The sequence below is a fragment of the Orbicella franksi genome, chromosome 11 (assembly GCF_964199315.1).
Source record: "Orbicella franksi chromosome 11, jaOrbFran1.1, whole genome shotgun sequence".
NCBI classification, from domain to species: Eukaryota; Metazoa; Cnidaria; class Anthozoa; order Scleractinia; family Merulinidae; genus Orbicella; species Orbicella franksi.
Window position 1 is genome coordinate 3,882,324 of NC_138155.1, and position 22,782 is coordinate 3,905,105.

The following is a 22,782-nucleotide window of genomic DNA, read 5'->3' on the forward strand; positions in this document are numbered from 1 at the left end:
GCCGAAGCGATCAGCTGACAGATATGTGACAAACTCTATAGTTGTCACGCAACTTGCACGCGGAACTGATTGACCACATTAGCTGTACATTGGCGACGACATGTATGTCGAGAACGCTTCTTTCCAAAAGGCCAGGAAGCCCTACCCAGGAAGCCCTCGATCTAAATCACTGAAATAAAAAATATTGGATCGCCTCTGCCTTCACAAAATTTTTGTCCGTCTGGGGTCTCTGGGGGTCTTTGACCCCCTCCACACCACGGCGGAGGTCGAGGCATTTGAAAACGGAGGTTTCACTCTATAAGCGGATCAAATGTTTTCCGTCCACACTACGCCGGTGGAATTAAAAAACGCAACAGTCATCAGGCATTTTGGATTTGTGGTTGACAAAAACTCGGTCGGGGAAATCACGAGATATTATCGTGACGCCATTGTTTGCGTGCCTCGTTTTCAAAATATTTCCGTCCATACTAACGGTGCGTTCCTTTGGGGTGATCTGGATCAGGATCAGTGATCCAAGATCACTCGGATCATGGTGCGTCAAAAGAACCGATGAGTCCACTCTGGTCACGGATCAATCAAAGTCGGCGTTTTCAAATTCCTCTGGTTTTAAGAGCGTTTTAGATTGGGCGGTAGGCCTAACAAGAGAAACAAACCTGCGTTTTCAAATTTCTCCGGCACAGTATATGTACTGCTGCCTTAATAATCTTGTGCCCAGCAGGAGGCTGTTTCTCGAAAGCTCCCGTAAATACCGGGCTAGATAATGTACCGGGTCTTTCGAGAAACGGGCCCCAGTTGTTCAAACAATTCAACCACAGGTCTCGCAAGCTCCTTGGGAGCCGTGAATATTCAGTTGCGCAACACAGCGTAACAGTTAACACTTTGTATGAAAGTGTAATGATCGTTAATAACAATTCGAAATATTTAAAAGAATCGAAATTCATTACAAATGACTTATTTCGACTTTTCCTTTCCGTAGCGTTTTAGGCCGTTTCACAGCGATTCCAGCGAGTTTTGGTTTCAATGTCTTCCTCTTTATACATATGTGGCACAATTTTTGCTTGATTCTCGTGAGTGTTTATAGATTGCTCTAATTCGTAGATTATGCGTAATAGTTCTTTTTGTTAGCTGTTAAATTTTAATTGTTGTAATTGTATTGAATGTTACTTTTTTCAGTGACTAAATAAAGGTTTACACCATCTAAAAAAACAAGTGGTGTACGGGTACTAAACAGCCCTCTGATAGAAAAGGACACTGGCGTAGCGTCGTTATTGTAGCGGACACGAGACAAACAGAGATCAAAAGCAAGATTGATATTACGATTTATAACTTTAATTTGCCCCAATTGAGTTGAATACTTAATTAATATCATGGGTAACTTTAGTTTATAATTTCACATGTGAAATTATAAAATTGCCATGGTAACGTTTGGCGAGAGGTTTCTTGACTAAGAAGTCAAAAGCCTATACTCGCAAAATTAAGGGAAAAAAATCACTTACGCTTTGTCAAAATTCCAATAATTTCCCTCGCCTAAAGGCGTAGAAAATTATTAAAATTTTACCAAAAGGCGCGCAAATTATCTCCTAATTTATCTCGTCACCATATCGATTACCCGTACGAATATGTCCTATAATTAAGGGATCTTCTTGCAATATTCTTAGCGTTCGCGAGTCGCAACCAGCTCCGCAGAAAATGGGGAGGAATATTTTTGTGCTGAGAGCGTGCTGCGAGCAATAATATTTTATTATTATGAGTCTGATGCCGCTGGCTAAATCAGCGTTGAAACAAACTCTATGATAATTGATGGTATGAAGCATTGTACGAATGAACGAGTCGAGGTTTTTGTTTAAATAGACTCTTGCCAATTTGATTGCTAAGTTTTAGTTTTACTCTAGCCTACGTAGGGCGAGATTTCGCGCGCGAGTGTGACTTCGAGCGCTTTGTTACAGCAGCGGGCCCTGTAACTGGAGAGGCGAGACCACTTCTCGGTCCTCTAGATCTGCCGGTTGCACTACACCAGGAGCCATAATGACTGAATAAAATTTCATTCGTTCGCTTGTTTGTCTCTTAAAAGTCACCTCATTGTTGTTCAAATACAAAAATAAAGTTTGACAAAAAAGACAATGGTTGTTAGACAATCACCTCCCTACAAAAATAAATGCTCGAGTTCCTCCAGGGATTTCCCTTTCGTCTCCGGAAGATATATGAAGAAAAACAGCCAGCCACAAAACGAAATTCCCCCGTAAAGCCAAAACGCTCCAAAGCGAGTGATCCACTCGGTCAGCGTGAGAAATGTCATAGAAATCACGAGATTACAAGTCCAGTTTGTAGCAGTAGCGAGAGCATTCCCTGTACTACGGGCCCACAGGGGGTAAATCTCCGAGTTTATCGTCCACGGCATTGGTCCCATCCCTGGGGCAAACGCTGCTATATAAAGTACTAAAGCGACTATAGCTAACCAGGCGTACTTATAAGGACACGCCGCATATGACCAAGTCGTAGAGTGATCTTTTTTGCTGCATCTACCGTATGCCGCACTGTTATCACTGGAAGAATTGAAAGGAATACAAGAGCCTTTGACAGGGTTGTTCGTGGCATCTTTCATGAAGCAAAATCCGCATTTATCTTCCAAGCAGTCTAAACAGAAACCAGAGCTGGGACAACTGTTTTTGATGTAGAAAGGCGCCGTCTCGTGTACGGATATGGAGGCGTCGTTGCGCTTCGCCATGTAAAAGGCACCTCCAAGAAGAAACAGGCTGAATGTGACTCCTGCCAGGCTACCGAGCAACAGTTTACGCCGTCCCATTCTCTCCACCAGACACACTCCTACGATGGTAAAAGCAAAGTTTCCAAATGCAACCAGGGCCGCTAACCAGATAGCGAGCTGATAACCCTGGATTCCGGACATCTGTATGATGGTGGCACTGTAGTACCTAGTGACAGAAAGCTCCAAAGATTAATTCTCCTTACCTAGCTCCGCATTTCTCTTCCTGTTAGTTACGAGAATTTCAAGGTACATCAAGACAATAGCTTAAGATTAAATTAGCCTAAGTTCATGTCTTTTCCTGCTGAGAAATTCAACCTGGAAAACTCCGTCTGTCCACTTTTTTTCCCTACAATTAGTTTATCCAGGGTTGCTTTCCATTCGACTAAAAATTCCAAAAATTTTGAAAGAAGGACAAATGGTACGAAAGTTTCCACGGAAATTTTCCAGGAAATCCGAAAATTGTTGACTTTCCGAAAAGTGAACCATTCAATCGCAAATTCAGGTTACTAGGCGTTCATGTCTTTTTCTGCTGAGAGATAACTGAAATTCAACCTGGAGAATTCCATCTGTCCACTTTTTTCCCCTACAATTAGTTTATCCAGGGTTGCTTTCCATTCGACTAAAAATTCCAAAAATTTTGAAAAAGGTCAAATGGTACGAAAATTTCCACGGAAATTTTCCAGGAAATCCGAAAATTGTTGACTTTCCGAAAAGTGAACCATTCAATCGCAAATTCGGGAAATTCCGAGAGGAAAATCAAATGGAGTGGAAATTCTCGGTAAGAAATTTTCACAAATTTGGGTATACCTCGAGAGGTTGTCCGCTTTTCCAGAAATTCTGGGAAGTGCTGTACCATTCATTCTTGGAAATTTTCGGAAATTCAACCCAGAATTTTTCATCGAGTGGATGTGTGTGTGAGGCTATATTTAAACTGTCATGATGGTTTGTCACAAAGGCAAAAGAACCCGTAAGTCGTGCCCATAAATTTACTTACATAACAGTGTTAATCCCAGACAGCTGTTGTATCGCCTGCAGCATGCAGCCAACCAACAAAGCTTTCCTTGTCGCTGAAGTTGTCAACACTTCATACACTACGCTTTGAGTAAATGAACAAGATTCTGGAAAAAAGGATACGGTTGGATAACTTTGTCAATGCATTCAATCCGAAGATAATCCAAATTCAGCATTTAATTTTTCTTTCATTTTAATAGTCACATATCAGAAGCTAGAGCCATCTTGTTCAGCATAATAAACAGTACCACAAGAAAGTACTGCTCAATAGCTTTCATGTGAATCCTCACACACTAGGGTTTCATCTAAAGACTTAACAGTTAGAACCACCTTGCACAGCATAATTAACAGTACCACATGAAAGTACTGCTCAATAGCTTTCATTTGAATGGTCACACACTAGGGTTCCATCTACAGACTTAAAAGTTAGAACCACCTTGTACAGCATAATAAACAGTACCACATGAAAACAATGCTCAATAGCTTTCATTTGAATGGTCACACACTAGGGTTTCATCCACAGACTCAAACAGCATAATAAACAGAACATTGCCGATCCAACACACTTACTGCTCTTATGCAGCGATTTTTCCTCATCACAAACATTTTTCATGGCATCAAGTTCTGAACCCACATTCACAGTGCCTCGTAGTTTCACAAGCACTTTCTTAGCTCGTTCAGAGTAGCCTCTACTAACAAGCCAGCGAGGACTTTCTGGTAGGACCAGACAACCAAAGACCATCACAATGGATGGAACAGCAGCTAAGCCAAGCATGTATCTAGCAAAAAGAAAACAATGATTACAACATCTCCTAGGGGATGGAGAAGGCTTTGAGTGAGGTTTTAAGCCTGTAACTTGATCAAGCCCTCCACTTTTGTAGTGACATGGATCAAATTAAGAACATTTGTCACATGTGGAGGTTAGGTGCCCATAGAAAACACACCCTGTTTGGTCTCCGCTGGTAGCCCTAAAAGCGTATTTCAGGTTCTCTGGACATTGTTTTCCTTCAAACAAGGTTAAACCCAGCAAGATTATGGCCTAATACTAAATTGTCAAAAATTTTGCTATTTAGCTAGTCAACATCAAATTTTAGACAGACTTATTTTTTGTGTAATAGGCCATTTCCAAGTTACCTTGAGCCTTTGCTTCAAATTGAGTCTAAATTGAGTTTGATTTGCAGACTAATTTTGACATAGAGGCAAAAGGCAAACGGCAACTGGGAAATGGCCTATTGGGTCACAAGTGGAAGTGATATGCATAACTTATTTCTCCACAGATATTACTCATGACAAGACATCTACCTTTAGTGATTTGATGGCTGCTTTCACTTGTACATATATCAAAACAAACTTAAGGCACCAGAATCTTCAATAACAGTCAAAGTATTGCTTTAGAAGAAACTCTGCCTTTTCTATCACACAAAAATCATCTTTTATGCAAGTTTCCAAGTTGATTGTAAGATCTGGTCAATGAAACCAGGTCCTCAATAATCAACAATAGGAGAGCCAGTAAACTTGGTCAATATACCCTACACCATGGCAGGTTGTCACTAAAACAAAGTAAAATGTAACTAAAGAACTGCAAGTCAATGATAATAGTACCTCCATCCATTCTTTTTGTATGAGCTGAAGAGGCCATCAACAACTGCAGCAACAAACTGCCCACCAGTAATAAAAAGATTGTTGGTAGTGACTAGGCGCCCTCTGATGGTTGACGGTGCTGTTTCCGCAATATAAACTGGGACAGTAACAGAAGCCCCACCTGCATATAATCAAAATTGGTAATTTAAGGTGCACTGTCACCTGTGGATTATGCTATCCACTCAATTGATACATGTAGTGTTATCCAACCTTAAACAGCCACGATGGCAGTAGTATGACATATATTTTGACTCAATGATAGAAAAGCCAGACTCTGACATGCTAACTAACTCTATCTTGGATGAGAAAAATTCATGGCATAATTTATTTTGTAGGATTTCATATTCATACATTTGGTTGATGTGTTGTTCCAGAAAACATCCATACCCCTCCCATGGGGGAGGGGGGGGGGGAGAGTTGTTTGGTTTGATCTCCCCTCTAAAAATTTCAGTTTAGTTTCATACTTTCCTTTGTAAATTTTGGCTTTTGGACCCCCTTCCCCCCTGGGAATTTCCAATAACCCTCTTGAGGTGGGTTTGGAAACTTTCTGGAAGCAAATGTATAGAAATATGACAAAAGATATTAAACAAATTTTGGTTCGTATCAAGGATGTAAACATTATGGATCTCCTCATGAGGCTATATTGAGCTGAATTTTACATATTTGCATGATGTCATATGTGTTGCCATGGTTTCTATAAGCTTTCAGTAAATAGTCCTTTAAAAATCAGCTGTTACACATTATCATAAAAAAAAACTAATTTGGCAAATATGTAATCATTTTAATTCAAAATTTTGAAAGTCTGTCATATTCTTTACTTTCTCTGTAAACTTAGCCCAGTTTAATTTAAATCAAAAAAGGATCTAATGTCACCTAAACCGCATTGTGCAAATCACTCCATATTTTTTCATTACTAACCTCAAATGAATGTTGTTTTATGCTTGTGCTTGTATGCTAGGGAAAACTAACCTTACGGCATTTGAAGTGACCAGAAACAATCCTTGTAAAAGTTACACTTATTGTTCCAGCAAAAAGCTGTATGAAGTGAATTTCAATATTTTCAGAGCTCTGAATGCGGCCGAACCCCTGCGATACATCGCGTGATAGTAAAATTAAAGGAGAGTCGTGGATGCATTGCTTACAAATTGGAGAGATCTTCTTCAATCATCTGCGGGTTTTAAAGACATTTATTAACAAGGTCGCAAAAAAAAGTAAAAGTAACTGTGTGCAAACACATTATTTACGATTTTATTGATATATTTACATCTGAGTGAATATTTGCATATTCTGAGCTAGCCCTTAATTTTGGGGAGCTCAACCACGACTAAAATTAAAGCCACAAATCGCGATCACTGATGGAAATACTAACTCATCTTTCTATTATAATTACCAATAAACTCATAGAACTTCAATACTTGATTAAATTTACCTATTCCAATGCCCACAGTGAGCCTTCCAACGAGAAGAATCTCTCTCGAATGAGCAACCCCCATCACCACAGCTCCAACTGTGAAAACCATGGCTGAAGCGACAAGGAGAGGCTTTCTGCCAAGCCGTTGATTCAGAAACCCTCCTAATAAAGCACCAAGTATGGCTGCACCGATGGTTACGCTAACAATTAGTTCTTGCCAGAAAGAAGACAAATCAAACTCCTGTTTGATCAGAATCATGGCGCCGGAAATCACTCCAGTGTCGTACCCAAACAGAAATCCACCGATGGCGGCAAAAACAGTTAAGAAATAAACATATAATGGAGTTGTTTGTTTCGATTCAAGATGCGAGGTTTGTATCAAGGCTTGTTCCTCGCTTTCCTTGTCATCGGATGGGGCTTGATCAATGTTTACATCCATTACGTCTCCTGTTTGATCAACGTGAAGAACTAGAGAACGATCAACCATGTCTTCCTTCATTCCTTTGGACCGAGTGAGACTGGAAAGAGAAAATATATCCAACCGGACCGAACTTCGACCTTTTGGAAAGACGGACTTCATCGTTTTCGTTTCACCCATCCAAATTTGTCTGCTCTATTTCCCTTCCAATATTGTCAACAGAATTAAAGCTTGTGAATAATTAAAATTTGAATTATGTCCGTCTGCATTCTCCTAAAAATGACATCAAAATAATATTCCGAATTTTGCCAAATGTTCACAGTCACGAGTTGTGCATGTGACGTTGGCCGATCCACAAACATTTGGATTTGAAAGAAACATTGCAATAAACACATAACCTTGCTTTCCAGCGCGAATGTTCCGGTCCGTTCCAGGGCACAGCAGCGAGCTCACTACAGCTCACGGCCGTCTGTATCACAGCTAGAAATTGTCTCCGACACTATGTCAAATACACTTGATAATCACCGACCACAGAGGACACAAATTTCCACCGTCACTAACACTCCTTTCATTTAACGCTCGAATCGAACTTATGACTTCCAACGCCTGTGTCGATGTTGACCCCAACCGCAAGTTTTCCGAGTGGCTTTTTCAACTCTTGCATTATTCAAAGTAACGTTCCTGAAGGTTTTTTCGGCCCACAAGGGTGCTCTGATGACAAAAACTGACTTCACATCTCAAGCATTTTGTATGAGACTGGTTGATTTCGCCATTCAATTCTGCTTTCGCTATAAGTTTTCCTTTCCAGACAAGCGACGCTCGAGTCAAGTGTGACAGTGGCGTGATTTCCCTGAACCAATCACTCTTTTCGGTTTTTTTTTTTTTTCCAAAAGTGAAGAGTTTGTTTCTTTATTATGTAAAACGTAACAAATCGAATGTGGTTTAGCGTGGTCTGTACTCTCTTTGACCACTGTTTATGACGTGTATCGTTGTCGATAAGAGTACAGATCACACTAAACTACATTCCAATTTGCTTTTTTACCACAATATCAACGTCAATTTTTTTTTCAGAGCGCGAGCTGAAAACGGCATCGCACGACACATTGACGCCAGCAGGGTTGTCTGGACTCTTATCGACAACGGCATATTAGCTAATCAGATTGCAAGATTAGTAGCAATTGTGGAAAAAAAAATAGATTCCATGTTGCCGTCCGTGACGCACGGCAACATGGAATCTATTTGTGTACTGCAACACAGTGTTGATCTGATGAGACCCAACCAGGTCGAGACAGTTGTCCACGGTTGCAATTCTTGGCTTCCAGTTTGGACCCTATCGTGTCGTTGTGTAGTAATCAGCCTTGCTTCCACTAACTAAACACATAACTCGCTTACTGTTTGTATCCAGCCAAACGAAGGCTACGCGTGTGTGCGTGTGCACCACGCGTGACGGACTGAGAAAGGAGGGGCGGTTCCCAATGCCACACAATCTCTTCTTTTACCGTCGTGTATGGTCTTCGCCTACACCACAAGTAGTGAATTTGGAGGATGACGTTTCAGGCGTTGGTTCTTGGCCTGAACAAATTTTAACCTTTCAAAAAGCCTAGGCCGATCAACGCTCAAAGCGTCTGCCCTTCTTTCTAAATTCAGTCCGGCGTGCGGTTTGGTAATGTTCCCATGGTAACCTCAATTTGGTAATCAACCAAGTTTCACTTGTTCGCACCCTTTTCCTGACGCAGAAAAACAGTGTATCTGAAAACTAATCTTTAATTTACAGCCTAGAGCATTAAACTTTGAGGTCGTTTGTCTTCAATTATTTGCAGTATGGGAGGTCAATCTCAGTCTGTAGCGCTTTGCTGATGTGTGTGGAGTTTTTTGTTTGTTTTGCTTTTCATATTTTTATGAAGCAGAATCGTACTTTGTCTACGTTCATCCACTTCAATACACAATCTCTTTGTACGTAAGCGAAAAAGTTTTCGATGGTCTTTCTACGAACCGAGATTCTAAGATCCTTTGTACACAAATAAGTCATGACGAACACAGAGTGCAAAAGTTCTTTAGGTGTTGCTGTACGTGATTTATGTTCTACTGAGTGAATCCTGATCAATTCTCGCATAAGTCAAATCACGATTCATTACGTTGTAGAAGAAAGGGAACATAAATTTTAACAATCTAATCTTGTTAAGTTCTATTCTTCTTCACAATACGCTTGTCCCCAGCAGCACCTCAGCTGACGTCCACACTCCGCAGTCAAGCACCATCCTTCATCATCAGAACACACGCAGTTCTGCTTGCAACTTCTAATAAGATCAATGACTTCCGTCGTCTGCCTGCCCGGGAGAGTCTGGTTCATAAAGCAAGTTGAAAAGATGCTGTCTTGACAGGCGTGGTCCTGGGTAAGAGTTTCCCACGCTGGACCAAAGTCTTCAGAATCACAGAAGAAGCATTTCAGTTTCAGCGTCATGTACACTCCTATTAAAAATACCCGATGGAGGGACTTTAAAAGAATTGCCAGTGAACAAAATAGACCATCATGATGAATCATTGCTTAAACAGCAGTGTTTATATGAAAATTTAGCTTTTTATTGAAGTTGTTCGCCCAGCTATTTGCGGCGAGAACTACTGAGCGACGGATAACTGCACGATGATTGCTATTCTCAAAGAATGTGGTGCTCTTTCAACACAGGTTATGCATGCCAAGGCATTTTTGCAAAGTTGCCTCAACAATTCGTTGTAACCTATTTTAAATGCCTCTAGCTAAGAGTAAAAGAATCCTACGCAAGTCCTCCTGGCTAGTGTTTTTGCAGGGTGGCGAATCCGGTATTTTAAAAAAATACGCGCTTTGGCTGCACGTCTGGAAATTTCTTTGCGACTCGACACGGTATCTACGGAGTCTCGATCTATAAAACAGCTTCTGTCTCAGTCTCGAAAGAGACTTTAATCTTGCCGTCTTGCAGAGTCCCAGATTTCCCGTTTTGTGAGCTCAATGTGAGAACAATCCGGTCTTTGCAAGTACCAATTTTTTGTGCAGTAAACAGACAAGTTATGCGGATTCATTTCAGAGAAGGAAACTGGTCGTAACTCAGTTACCAGTTTGCCTAATTCAAGGAATATTAAGCTCCATTCCAGGGAGGGGCGGAGATCATAGGAATTTATTCCCTACTCACCTTCCCCTCTCTGTTCATGAACCAGAGAAGATGAAACGGGTCCCTCCAGGGGAGTCCGTGATCCTTTATTCCATAAATTGTACCATACGGCTAGAGTGAAGCCTGGAAATGAGCAGGAACACTTTGGTGAATTTTTGTTTTGGATATTTCTACTAAGTCTGCCAATAAAAAAGAAAGCTCAGCTACCATAACATATAAATACCTGCCGCCAGAGATTGGAAGATGTCCACGCATTATTAAATATTTATTCCAGTTCGTCATTTGAACCCGAATTGAACAAACCAGATTTTAACCGATTGAGGCGGTTCTAGTCAGTTAGAGGACCCACTCAAGTTGAAACAAAAATTTAATTTTAAAAGGTAAATTACTATTTTTACCTCACCTTTCTTGGTTCAACTCTTACCTAGAAAGGTACAGACAGCGAGGATTTGTTGCCATTGTGGTTTGCTGTGAAATCGTTTCACTGTTTCCGTTTGTTGATGCATCCTAATTTCCAATTTTTAAAATAAATTCCACGGTTCTCCGATAAAAACAAATGTCGAGCCTTGGCGATAATTTTACAGTCCATGGATTGTGTTAAGTTAAATTTTCGGAGTAAAGGTAGTCACATTTTCTGTTACACCAGTGTTGTTATCCTCCAGTTAGCTTTACAATCACCGTGACAGTTCTTGTTCACTTATTGGCTGACAGTTTAGCATCAATAAGAGGTATCGACAAACTTGCACGCCTGCCTTCTCGGTTATTTAAGTTTTTTTTTTCCTTTTGCTTCCGATCAAATGCAATGTATACCGTGTGGTGTGCCAAGAAGATCATAAAACAACAAAACAACAGATTGGAAGTATCTCTGATTATAAATTAATCAAACGTGGCACAAATTTGCAATAGGCGACTTTATAAAGACATTACAGAGAGGAATCGTTCCCAGGGTTTCGGGGCTGCTTTCCAAGATGGCGACCTGGAAAGCAACGCGGAGGAGGTCTGGAGACAACAGTAATAGACTCGGCTTTCGTTACGAATCAAAGGCAAGTAATCGCGCGATATTGTTAATTTCATGCGCTTTGAGGCTTGCGATTTTTTATAAAACCAGTCGACACAGATGGCCCTGTTCCTCAGCTTTTTTTTTTCTCGAGGAATTGATAATTCAAATTTCAAGGAAGTATATTTGAAAGTGGATAAAATATTGAATCCTCATAAATGTTGATTGGCGGGAGATCAATATGAATACACAATTTATTTTCATATTATTTAAGAAAAATAACAGACGTTTTAATTTGGTTACCTTTACTCAGTTTCCTTCGTATATTTTACGAAGTTAAATATTGAAAAAATTGACAATCACTTTGACTGCTAAACCAATTTAACCGTTGTATATACTACTAAATATTTCCATATATCTTTTCATTTATGAACAGTTTAATCAGTTGAGTAAAACTAAAATCTTTCAGACAGATCCGATTTCTAAATATGAATGAAAACAGATCCATTTGTTATACATCGCACAATTTTACTTGTTATGTAATTGTGGTGGTTTGATTACAAACGGCCACGGCTGGTTTTTTTCGTGTTGTCTATATGAAAACTATCTCGGTTCCTTTAAGTACTCTTTATCTCCGAATGTCCAGCATGCATCGACCACTATTGGCGTTAAAAAAATGTCAGACTTGTTAAGAAGGCAAAATCCATGGTTGGTTTTCGAGATGAGCTGTAAATTTTTTTGTTGAACCAAGGGGTTTTGCTGTCACAAAATGTCACTGTCTGCAAAACAAAGCAGTTACGTAACCCAGAAGCAGTTCTTCTCTTAAAATATTAACGCAGTTTATGGAAAAATAGCTCGTTTTTATGCCACTTAAATTCATCTTAAATTCATTAAGCTTCAATGATGTGTCATTGTTAAGCATTTTAAGAAAACGAGTTTCGCATTACTTGAATAGAGTTACCGCTAATCTCAAATAAAATCCCGAAATAATCATTTTATGTTCAATATATATCCATTTATCGTGGAGAATCGAAATAGTAACAGGCGGTTAACTTGAAAAAGATGTATTCAACAAATTTATGCGCCAGGCATTTGGTTTAGGAGCCAGAACCTTCATTGACGTCGAAACAGTGTTGGGATATAATATATCAATTTGTCGACGATATAGACGGGTCTCAGAACTAAATCAAATAAAATCAGTGCTCCTTGTTAGATAAATCGATATGAAACAACGATATGGTTCAGAAAAATAATACCCCCAGCTATTGAAAAACTCCGAAAGAAAGAACCTATTAAAATAGCTCTATACTTCTGCGTCGTGCGAGAGCAGGATTTTACAAGGCTTTCCCACATTGTATGTCGACATTTGTTTGTCTGTTTTTCTCTCGTTCACGTCTAATCTCATTTAGCCATAAAAGAAATCAAATTCAAGATAAAAGCCAAGACATTTCTAATTTATAAGTGGCAAAACTTTATCAAAGTCTAGCTTGTGTGATTGGCTTTTCGGGTTATGGATAAAGATCAACAATGTACTTTTTTTTCTGATCACAATTGATTCTGTGCGCACGCTCTTCCAGTCGATCTTAAATCGCCCAATGCCCTGACCTGAGAAGCTTGCTCAAGCGATTTGGAGCGTCGGGAAAGAAGACCATGCCACAGCAGCCGAAGATGAAACAGGGTTAATTAAAATTCTTTGTTAGCTCAGTATGGCACGGCAAAGGCGGGCTTCGCCTTTAGCTTCTGAGAGCACTACCGCAGATCAGCGATCGAGACTCATGGAAAAGGAAAGCGACGCAGCTCGTTCACAGGTAAGGTGTTGACTCAAAGTTCCCGTAAATTGAAAAAAAAAAAAAAAAAGCAAAGAAAAGATTGAAGTCTAAACCGAAATCAGAGTGTTAGTTAGTTCATTTCAATCGAATTTGCATGATTGTGTTTGTAGCTTTTGTAAACAAGTTCTTCATTTATCGTAATCACGAACATCCATACAGTTCTATGATACCCAAACATGGTTGCCCTCCTAGCAAAATTTCACCGCAGCCACAAAAAAATACACATTTTTGAAAGATTCTTCAGATGAACCCTCTATTTTAGTTCCATGCAGCTTCTCCGCATTATTTTTGAGAAAGAAAAGGACTTTTTGAAGCCAATCTTTTTGTGGCATGTTTCGAAGCACGTAGACGAAACAAATCTTCGCGATATGACACTAGTTTAAAATTCTGATAGTCTAGGGACATTGCCGCGGCTTACATTGCTTTAGGTCTGTGTGTGTTTGATTTAATTTCACAGTTCTTTATTATATATCATTGAAATATTCTGAAACCTGGGACGGCTTATTTTCTTCGCCCGAGGGCTTGTTTTTAAAGGATTCGCAGTAAGGAGCGCTCCTTCAAACGATAGAGATTGTCGAAAATGAGCCAGTGTTTTAATGAAAAGCGTGAGTACAACTAAAAACAATTTAGCGATTCGACGCCAAACGATAGAGAACGTAATTCAGTGGCTTTACAGTATTTTTGTCTCTTTACCGTGAGTAAAGGTAAAACATTGTTTTGAAAAACTGTACAAGAGACCACTTGTTTTTAATTCTCTCCTTTTTCATTCAACGACTATTTTTCAATCAGTGCATGTGGGTAGTACGAGATTAAATAAAACGTGAAGCGGAATTTATTTTGACTCGTGCACTTTTTGCAAAATTAATATAAATTTCGTTCGGTAGCGAATAAACGCTTTTATTATTCACAATTTTGCTGACATGAACAGATGTATTTCGTGCTTTCTTTTTCACTTTTAGACGCAGAGAATCAACGGAAATTGGGTATACGACAAAACTATATTATGCAGCTCAGAAAACTGAGCGATCAAAGTGGCTTTTATCGTGGAAAACCGGCCAATGAATGCTAAGAAAAGAACCAAGTAATTGCATCCAGCTGGTTTTCCTTTGAAATTTTATTTTATTTTACCACCAGACTAGAATGGCCTAAATTATTCACAGAATCCTTCCGAGAACACGATTGAGAAAAGACGAAACGACTGCCTTACTTCCGTGATTTCGCAAAGAGCGAAAGAAGAAAAACATTGTGGTAGAACCGCGACAAATGTCATGTTTCGCGATAAAATAGCGCGCACGATTAAATTTCAGCTTAAATTTCCGACGCCATATTTTATTGTCTTTTCATTTTCAAAGAATATCCGATTTCGAATATTGTGTTCGCGCCAAACAAAGGCAAACACACGGGAGGGCTTTGCATGTGATAAACAATTGATATTCATTGTACAATTGTCCACACTGACACTACTAAGAAGGTGTGTGATCGGCCCGAACAAATTGGGGGCTTTCTTCCGACGACGCTATTGGTAGAGAGGAAGCGGATAATGAGTCACATAGACTTTTTGCTTTAGGCGTTATTTACTGGGTTATATAAATATTCGTATTTGACATGTTACCCGTGCTACCGACGTTTTGATGTGTACATATACCTTTCGTCACTCAGGTCGCGCAAGGCGAGAGTCCAAGGAGTGAAAACCTGGAGGACTCGGATTCTGGTGAACAAGACAAGTTCATTGGAATAATGGGCGACACAGCGAAACGTTTTTCCTCGCTTCTGACGGTTATTTGTCGCACAGCCAAGAGGTCTGCAAACAAGGTGGCGAAAATACGAAAGAAAAAGAATGGCGGAGAAGATATGAGTAACGTACCGCCAAAGGTTGACGCGGTTGTTGGAAGCCCCTGTAAAACGCGTGGATCAAAAAGCTCTGCTTCAAGCGTGGATGAAAAAGGTATATACGATCTCGCATACAAAATGATGTGTTAGCAATTTTTAATTTTCCTTATTCGATTTCAAAGAGAAAGTAGCATTTTAATAGGTGTTTTTTCGCCCACAGTTGAACAACATTTCAATGAGACTTATGAACTGCACCAACTTCTTGGCCAAGGAGGATTTGCTGTTGTGTATTCCGGAACCCGAGTCCGAGATGGTCTACCTGTAAGTGCGGTTTTTTTGTTTCTCGTTATCATTTCGGCACGGGGAAGTCAATGTCTGTAGGCTGCAGATAGGGCTTTAGATCCCCCCTGATGGCCTACAGATTATGGTTTCCCCTGACGCAATGGTTTAAAATGAAAGCCGCAGAATCTAGTGGAGTCTCCGCATCCAAGATCCAATGACAACCTAATGTTCCAATTGATCAAGTGTTCCGATCCAATATTCTGATCATGTGTTCTGATCAAATGTAAGTGTTGATGCAGTCATACTGATCAAACGCTCTAATCGAAGGATTCTAAATTCGTTTCTGCTTTTTTATCGTTCAGCTCGAGCGGTCTTTGGAAATTTTTCTTTCAGTTTTTACAACGAAAATAGCATATAAAAACCTTTTAACATACGCGTATTTGTCTTCGTGGTGTTTTTAAACTCATTTAAACATAATGTTGGTTGAGATCAACAGATGCCGTATTGCCTGTACGAATGTTCTTGTTTTAATTTTATTATTTTTGCAAAATAAGAGGACTGTTTGCATCTAAATATAAACAGCGTTTGGTAGAAAAAGCTTCTCGCTTTATGAAACAAATTGGTGTTAAGCACTAGTATGAAAGCTTGTACCACGAAAACATCAAAATTAGACTTGAAATGTCGAAGGCTCCATAACAAAAAGTCGGAAGCGTTCGGCACCTGCTAAGGGTTATTAAATTTAAGCAGCTTTTAGCCTCGTTTTATGCCTTTTTGAAACGTGTACGGCAGCCTGAAGTTATTTTTCTTATAACTGAATGCTCATGTTCCTCAGCAAATTGGCGCGGCTAGTACAGCCTTAAAATAAATAATGATAACAGACGCATGCTGCTGTAAGTTTCCCTCAGTGCTGGTCAATACGGCTATTATCTCGCACGGTAAGCAATCAACTAGAACAGTCTTATCACCCGAGGCGTCAAACGCTATTATCTAATTCATAACATTGAGCTTTTTAATAGTTCTTCAAAATTTCCGTATTTCAGAATTTGGCTGGCTAAGTCAGTCGAGAGCGTTATAGCTGGCTTATACTTTATAGCGCTTATTGAAACAACGACGGATTTTAAATCAGCTTCATTTTGTTAAATTAAAATATCTTCACGTGCGAGGCAAAATGAAACAGAAATAAAAATATTTTATTTCATTTTAAATTTATGCATGTCAAATTTTAGTTTTATATTTTTTGAAATATTTTGTCTCTCCTAACCGTAATTTCAGTTGACTTAATTTCATTTTTGGAGTGACTGAACAATAATTTCTTTTATTTCATTTTTGCTTTTGTTCGTCGAATGTCTTATTTCAAATTTTTCTTTAATTTGAATAAATCACGTGCATGTTTGAGTCATAAAGCCTTTGGGACATCTAGGCCTTTCTACAAATATCCGGATATTTTTTTGGGATGTTTAGAAGTTTCCAAGATATTTAGAAAATAGTTAAAGATATTTCTATTATTTAGGGATATTTAGAAATTTTCGTAGCTTTTTGACTGAGTCCTGTATTTTCCTCGCGAATTTTCCTGAGGCAATATTCAGTTTTATCCCAGAAACAACCCAGTTCAGCGATATCCCAACTGAAAAATGTACTTCAATAATTTCATATCACTACAAGCTCAAACGGCCTCAGTTTTCCAAAATGACGGACGCCGGTAACATCGAGGTGCCTGAATCTTCTTCCTCTACTTTTACTACTGCAAAAATTTTCAATTTTTTTTTTGCCTAATCGATTCAAAATCGGTTCATTTTTAAACCAAAAAATAAGGGGATATTTAGAGGGTTTTTCTAAATATTTAGAATTTTTTGTGATGTTTAGAAGATTGTTTGAGAACTTCCGGTAAAACATTCAGGCAATGTTACGTGATATTCGAGGAAAGGCCTACGGACATCCTGATATTTCTCTTGTATTACAATCGATCACCAGGTTGATTAATTGATTCAACTTTTCCAAGCTGCCAGTGCTGTATATTTGGCAGGTGACATGGCAAACAAAGAGAATTGTATAATTGTCAGTTGCGGGATCTTGTTTTGATAAATCACCAAATTCTCAAACTGTCAGCGAAAGAAATGAATGATATTCAGTAAAGAGAATCGATATTTTGTGGCCGGGAGGTAAATTGCTCAAAGTGATTGCGAGATCCCTTAGGCACGCGGCGGCCACAAGGAAATCTGTTCAAAATGTACTTACAACTTTCAACGAATATTTTCCCTGGTCAGGACTGCTACTCCGTCAGCGGGTAAGATGAACCAAATCCTACGCTGTGATTGGCTACCCGAGCGGGCAAGATGGCGCTTTCTTGCCCGTTCGGAATTACCTGCAGTTGCACGCAAGAAACGACGAAGAAAAAACGAGAAAAACAAGAAATGACTCTTCTATTTACGTTTGATTTGTTTTTACTCTTTTTCTTTCCCTGTCCTTTATTACGCACGTTTCATTCGACGTTTCCTCTCTAGGCAAAGTGTTAAATGACTAATTACTTGCCCAGTGTTTTGCTTATATTTCAAGGGTTTTACACCAAGTTTATTGACTAAATAAGTGAGTGATATTTCTCTCATTTCCTAGGTGGCAATCAAGGTTATTCCCAAGTGCAATGTGTACTCTTTTGAAGAGGTATGTTAATGCAAAGCTTTGAGCATCTTCGTATAGTAACAAAAATATTTCATTTCATTTGCATCAAAGTGTACTGAAGGTGTCAGTTCATATTTAACTGGAAAAAGATAAAAATAAATTCTTTCTTCGCCATATTTTGGCTAGTTTGGTACTGAGATCATGAATAAAAAACTAAGACAAATGAACCATTCGACACAGGTCTTAAAACATTAAAAACAACCATCAATCAAAATTGATAATATAAACAGTTTTTCTACTGCCGTGGTCCGATTTAACTTGCCCTTCCAAGAGTAAGTAATCAGCTTGTAAATTCTCCTCACAATATTAGCAGATTATAAAGTGACTAAATAGTGAGAATTACAAATAGAGAGAACATGGATCGACAGTCACGGTGTTGCGAAAGCAGATTTCTTTGGATTCTCTCTTCTCAGTGTTCTGTAAGCCCGGCCAAAAATTATACACAGAGAATTGAGGCATCCTGCGGGAGTTTATGGCCTTTTCTACTAGTAACTTAGCCTAAAACTAATAGGCTTGGAGAAGACAAAAAACGGCTCCTTGTAATTGGTGTAGAAGACACAGGACACGTCACAGAAAAGCGCCTCAGAAACTCATTGTTTTCATTGCTTTCTTCGTTCTTTTGTCCTTTTGTTCTCTATTGTTTCATGTCAACTGTCCGACTTCTACACCAAGAAAGAGCCCCCAAAATCGTCCCCAGTGTTCTCTCTTCTCCTCTCCAAACTGTGGTCCCAGCTCCCTCTCCACCGTTACGCTAAGCTGCCTGCGGCTTTTGTTCGTCTTTGATTTTTACAGGAAAATGAAGTCCCAATTCCAATGGAAGTTCACCTCCACCGCTTCCTTGACCACCCTAACGTCATCAAACTACTCGACTACTTCGAGCATGCGCAGGCCTATGTGATGGTGTTGGAACGGCCGCAGTACCACAAGGATCTGTTTGACTACATCACAGAAAAGCGTCGATTGGAGGAAAGCGAGGCGAAGAGTATTTTTCGCCAAGTTGTGGAGGCGGTCATGTACTGCGAATCAAAAGGAATCTTCCATCGTGATATCAAGGACGAGAATATCTTGCTGGATTCCATGACAGGTCAGGTGAAATTGCTCGATTTTGGCTCAGGCACGCTGCTGGAGAACACCTTATACACTGATTACGAAGGTGAGTATGACTGAGAATAATGTCACGCAATCGTCGTTGAAATTGTGACACAGTCACGATGCAAACTCTAACGAAATCGCGATTCATGCTGTCACAAGAAACGTGATGCATACATTGGAACGCGGTTTTAAACAAAAACGAATGCAAAGGGTGACGTCATCCAGATAACGAGGGACAGTTTTCTGTACCACGTGACTTAAAAGAGATTGCCAATACATTCAATGGATGCTTAAAGAAGTAGTAAAAAGCTCAAAGGAAACGTGGTAAACTGAATGATTGCATGGTAACAAATGCCCGACTATCGAGTTAATTTACGAACAGTTCATTTATTTCTTGGAAATGTTCTTTCTAACACTAAAACAACATCTCTTTCATGATATGCACCCCAGTTAATAAGTAGCATATTAGCTGCTTAAGCTGAAGGGAAAAAATATTAATAAAATTGAAGGAAATACGATGTAGCACACGTACAAACGCACCTGTCATTGTGTTTCTTGCTCTAGGAACCCGAGCGTATTGTCCTCCAGAATGGTTCCGCTTTCATCGCTACTACGCACGCCCAGCTACTGTGTGGTCACTGGGGATACTGCTGCACAACATGATCACGGGCGACGTTCCTTTTTCGAATGAAGTGGAGATCGTCAGAGCAGAGCTGAATTTCTCGGATGATGTTAGTAAAGGTAAGAAAAAAACAGATTCACATCAGAGAAATGGCGATTCTCAGTGGAAAGTAATCGTGGTAATACACAAGAAGGAAAAGAAGGAATACATGAGGGAAAGTAACTAGCTTGCACTGTAGGCGTAGACAGGGATTGTGTAGGCGGGAGGCGGAAAACGCGTGGGTAGAAGCTAAGGTAACGCAACGCGTTCTTTTTCTCACCCATTCCCCCCTCCATACATCTTCACTCTCTCTCTTACCGTCTCCTCCATTTTACGCCTGCTAGCTGCCTGCTAAAAGGGGACATAAGGACGGAGATATAAAGCAATTGATGTTTAGTAATGTAGAGGAAAATATAGACCCTTTGCATAAATGGCAATAAAAGGATGTACAAAGTATTGTTATTCAAATTTAGGCGCCATTTATAAAAAGGGTCTATGGGCGTTGGCAACTAAAATAATAAAAAGAAAAATGAAGGGTTGGAGAAATAACAAGTGGTAACCAGGCCGGGGAGATAAGGAGAACTACAGGGTAGGAACAATTAAAAGAAGCGAAACAAGAAAAGTCAGGGTAAAAGAGAGTGTTATGTCAAAAATCTGATGTCTATTTGTATCCTTCTATACAGACTTGCAAGATATTCTGCGATGTCTTTTAGCCAAGCACCCTTCTTACAGACCCTCTTTGGAGGTGATAATAGAACATCCTTGGCTTCAGCCCCATAGACACAAACACCGCCCCTCCGACAGGAGACTGTGTCAAAGCGTTCCTATTCCTGGGGAGAGCCTTGGAGAGAGGCGAGAGCGGCAACCGCATCGAGGATCAGCTCTTTAAGCTAAGACCAGAGGATGAAAGAGTTATCTTATAAATCACCTGCTCTGGACCACGGTAAACAGTTTCTCCTAATTAAGTCTGGCGAGGAGCAACCTAAGCACGTGCAATATGGACAGTGTATGTGTAACGCACGTGCTCAAACATATGCGGGTCACGTGCATGAATACAACAGAGTATGACAGATTTACAAACCAGATCGTACTCTGTTATAAACGCGAAATTCTACAGGAGCCTCCGCGTCTATTGACAGCATGTTCTGCTGAGTGGATGGCAGCCGTGTCTTCTTTGGTTTTCTTCTAGAATGATTGATAAGTCTCGGAGCTGTATCGTCGTGATGGCAAAATAACAGCGGTGCCGGCTAATGTGAATCAATTGAGTCTAGAAATATGAAGCCCTGGCTAGAAAACTAAAAGGACGGCCGCGAAGTTCCCAAAAGGGACATCCTGTATTCTTATTAAAGTCGAGACAACGGCATGTTCTAACCAAAGGAACTCACTTGAACTAGAGCTGTTGTAGATACTATATGTTTCCAAACTTGTTTTAATCCTGTTCCGAAAGGATGGAAAACAGAAATTCAGGGCTGTTAGTGGCCTCCCTAACTTTACCAAGTTGCCAGACAACAAGACGTCGTCTTATAACGTCCCGCTGACGTGCCGGCGATGTCTTGATAGGAGGTTAGGGAATCGGTAACTATTCGAGCGCGAAGATTTGCCGAAAACTATTCGGGTGCGAAGATTTCCCGGCTGAAACCGGGAGGTACACTTGTTGGAGTTATAAGCGAGGTAGCCGAAGTATCTGTCGAGAAAAGCGGTTTTACATCGAGCGAGAAAAGTTTGTATAAAATAAAGATTTGCAAGAAAAGTTTGTATGTGATGTTTTTCATCGATGATTGTAAAACGTCAAATATGTTTCCTTTCGCCTGTCCAGTTAGCATTGAGAATCAGATCACTAGTGTTGAGAGAGATCTGGGAACGAGAAACTCCAATTAGCTGCCGGTAAAATGGGTCGCGGGGGAGGGCGGGGGGCCTTGCAGGGGAAATGCCACTTCCTTGCAATTTCTCCTGTATCACTTACTCAAAGTGGTTAATAACTTCCTTGATACAGTCTTGGGCCCAGCAACTGTGATCCCAATCTTATGGGACCATCAGAGAAAACGACGGTGAACAAGACTGACAGTAATTGTTTTTAATAAAAAATCATACTTATTGCGCCTACTACAAAAATAGTTCCGTCATTTTTAACACCATAAATATCACAAAAAGTGCTGTCTGAAATGAGCAAGAAACATTTTACGATTTGTGTTCTGTAAGTTTGTGTCACCTCTTAAGTGCTTTTATAACAACTTTCCAAAGTTACTCCACGTGTCAGCTGACAGTTAAAGTTTAAGCCAATTCTCAGTTGTCAGATAAACACCATCCAGACCTTTAGGCCCCGTCCATACTAGGCCGGAGAAATTTGAAAACGGAATCTTGTGTTTTAATTTTCGGTATGTGCTTTTTGAGGTGGCTTTAAAAAAAATTCTAAAAAAAATTCAAAATAAAGCGTTCATGTTCAGTGGTTTTCATTTGAATGGACACATTATATTGCAAAAGTTTGAGTCGAGCAATCGAAGCAATGGGAGCTGTAGTTTTGTCGTTCATGGAATATTACCATTCAAGCAGACACAATTAACTCGTACACATCACGAGAAAACAAATTCAGTTACATAACGTGTTAGGACAGGCAAAAGGAACTTCTAGACATCTGATTGGTTGTTGATTTACATCACGTGGGTTTTTGTTTACCTTATCAATTTTCGTTTATTCGAATCATCGAATCAGTATCTCCAGACTGTTGGTCGTTCGACTTTAAAGGGATGGTAAGATTCTTTTTGCTCGTGGTTTTTTGATTTATGATCTCGAGGCCATCAAAATCGATTGTCCTCGGTAAGACGTGAAGGGTCTCTTTCGAAATACAGTATGCTTTTTTAATGCGGTCTAGTGTTGACGTGACTTTTAAGTACAGCATTGATGATTACACCGTTCCAAATAATACAGACCCGATACCTTGTTGTGTATTGTTCATATTTGCCCTCAGTAAATTGCATGAACATGAACTGACTACAAACGAAGAACAAATCAAGTAGTCGACAGGCCTGT

At 39.8% G+C, this 22,782-nt stretch overlaps 3 protein-coding genes across 3 annotated transcripts; 1 reads left to right on the top strand and 2 right to left on the bottom strand.

Annotated features, from left to right (window-relative positions):
- Window positions 1-2: 2 nt before the first annotated feature.
- LOC145460560 (proton myo-inositol cotransporter-like) lies at window positions 3-8,097 on the bottom strand. Its single transcript, XM_081445409.1, has 5 exons — window positions 6,846-8,097; window positions 5,378-5,537; window positions 4,346-4,554; window positions 3,759-3,882; window positions 3-2,930 (listed from the first exon to the last, which is right to left on the bottom strand). The coding sequence occupies exons 1-5, from the start codon at window positions 7,423-7,425 to the stop codon at window positions 2,144-2,146; spliced, it is 1,860 nt and encodes a 619-aa protein (XP_081301535.1). The 5' UTR covers window positions 7,426-8,097; the 3' UTR covers window positions 3-2,143.
- Window positions 8,098-9,024: 927 nt separating this feature from the next.
- On the bottom strand, window positions 9,025-11,466 carry LOC145460584 (uncharacterized). Its single transcript, XM_081445445.1, has 3 exons — window positions 10,813-11,466; window positions 10,410-10,511; window positions 9,025-9,714 (listed from the first exon to the last, which is right to left on the bottom strand). Exons 1-3 carry the CDS (start codon window positions 10,892-10,894, stop codon window positions 9,431-9,433), a joined length of 468 nt encoding a protein of 155 aa, XP_081301571.1. The 5' UTR covers window positions 10,895-11,466; the 3' UTR covers window positions 9,025-9,430.
- Window positions 11,467-12,819: 1,353 nt separating this feature from the next.
- Window positions 12,820-21,959, top strand: LOC145460571 (serine/threonine-protein kinase pim-2-like). Its single transcript, XM_081445424.1, has 7 exons — window positions 12,820-13,193; window positions 14,874-15,159; window positions 15,265-15,365; window positions 17,937-17,984; window positions 18,795-19,155; window positions 19,659-19,835; window positions 20,439-21,959. The coding sequence occupies exons 1-7, from the start codon at window positions 13,092-13,094 to the stop codon at window positions 20,642-20,644; spliced, it is 1,281 nt and encodes a 426-aa protein (XP_081301550.1). The 5' UTR covers window positions 12,820-13,091; the 3' UTR covers window positions 20,645-21,959.
- Window positions 21,960-22,782: the final 823 nt, after the last annotated feature.

Bases quoted from the DNA above. Each gene is read 5' to 3' on its own strand.
- LOC145460571 (XM_081445424.1), top strand. From the start codon at position 13,092: ATGGCACGGCAAAGGCGGGCTTCGCCTTTAGCTTCTGAGAGCACTACC. The intron at 13,194-14,873 runs GTAAGGTGTTGA...TTCGTCACTCAG, and splicing joins GCGACGCAGCTCGTTCACAG to GTCGCGCAAGGCGAGAGTCC. The intron at 15,366-17,936 runs GTAAGTGCGGTT...CTCATTTCCTAG, and splicing joins GAGTCCGAGATGGTCTACCT to GTGGCAATCAAGGTTATTCC.
- LOC145460560 (XM_081445409.1), bottom strand. From the start codon at position 7,425: ATGGGTGAAACGAAAACGATGAAGTCCGTCTTTCCAAAAGGTCGAAGT. The intron at 5,538-6,845 runs GTAAATTTAATC...GATTATATGCAG, and splicing joins CACTGTGGGCATTGGAATAG to GTGGGGCTTCTGTTACTGTC. The intron at 2,931-3,758 runs GTAAGTAAATTT...TTCTGTCACTAG, and splicing joins TCTGGGATTAACACTGTTAT to GTACTACAGTGCCACCATCA.
- LOC145460584 (XM_081445445.1), bottom strand. From the start codon at position 10,894: ATGCATCAACAAACGGAAACAGTGAAACGATTTCACAGCAAACCACAA. The intron at 10,512-10,812 runs GTAAGAGTTGAA...GCTCATTTCCAG, and splicing joins CGCTGTCTGTACCTTTCTAG to GCTTCACTCTAGCCGTATGG. The intron at 9,715-10,409 runs GTGAGTAGGGAA...TATTTTTAATAG, and splicing joins TCATGAACAGAGAGGGGAAG to GAGTGTACATGACGCTGAAA.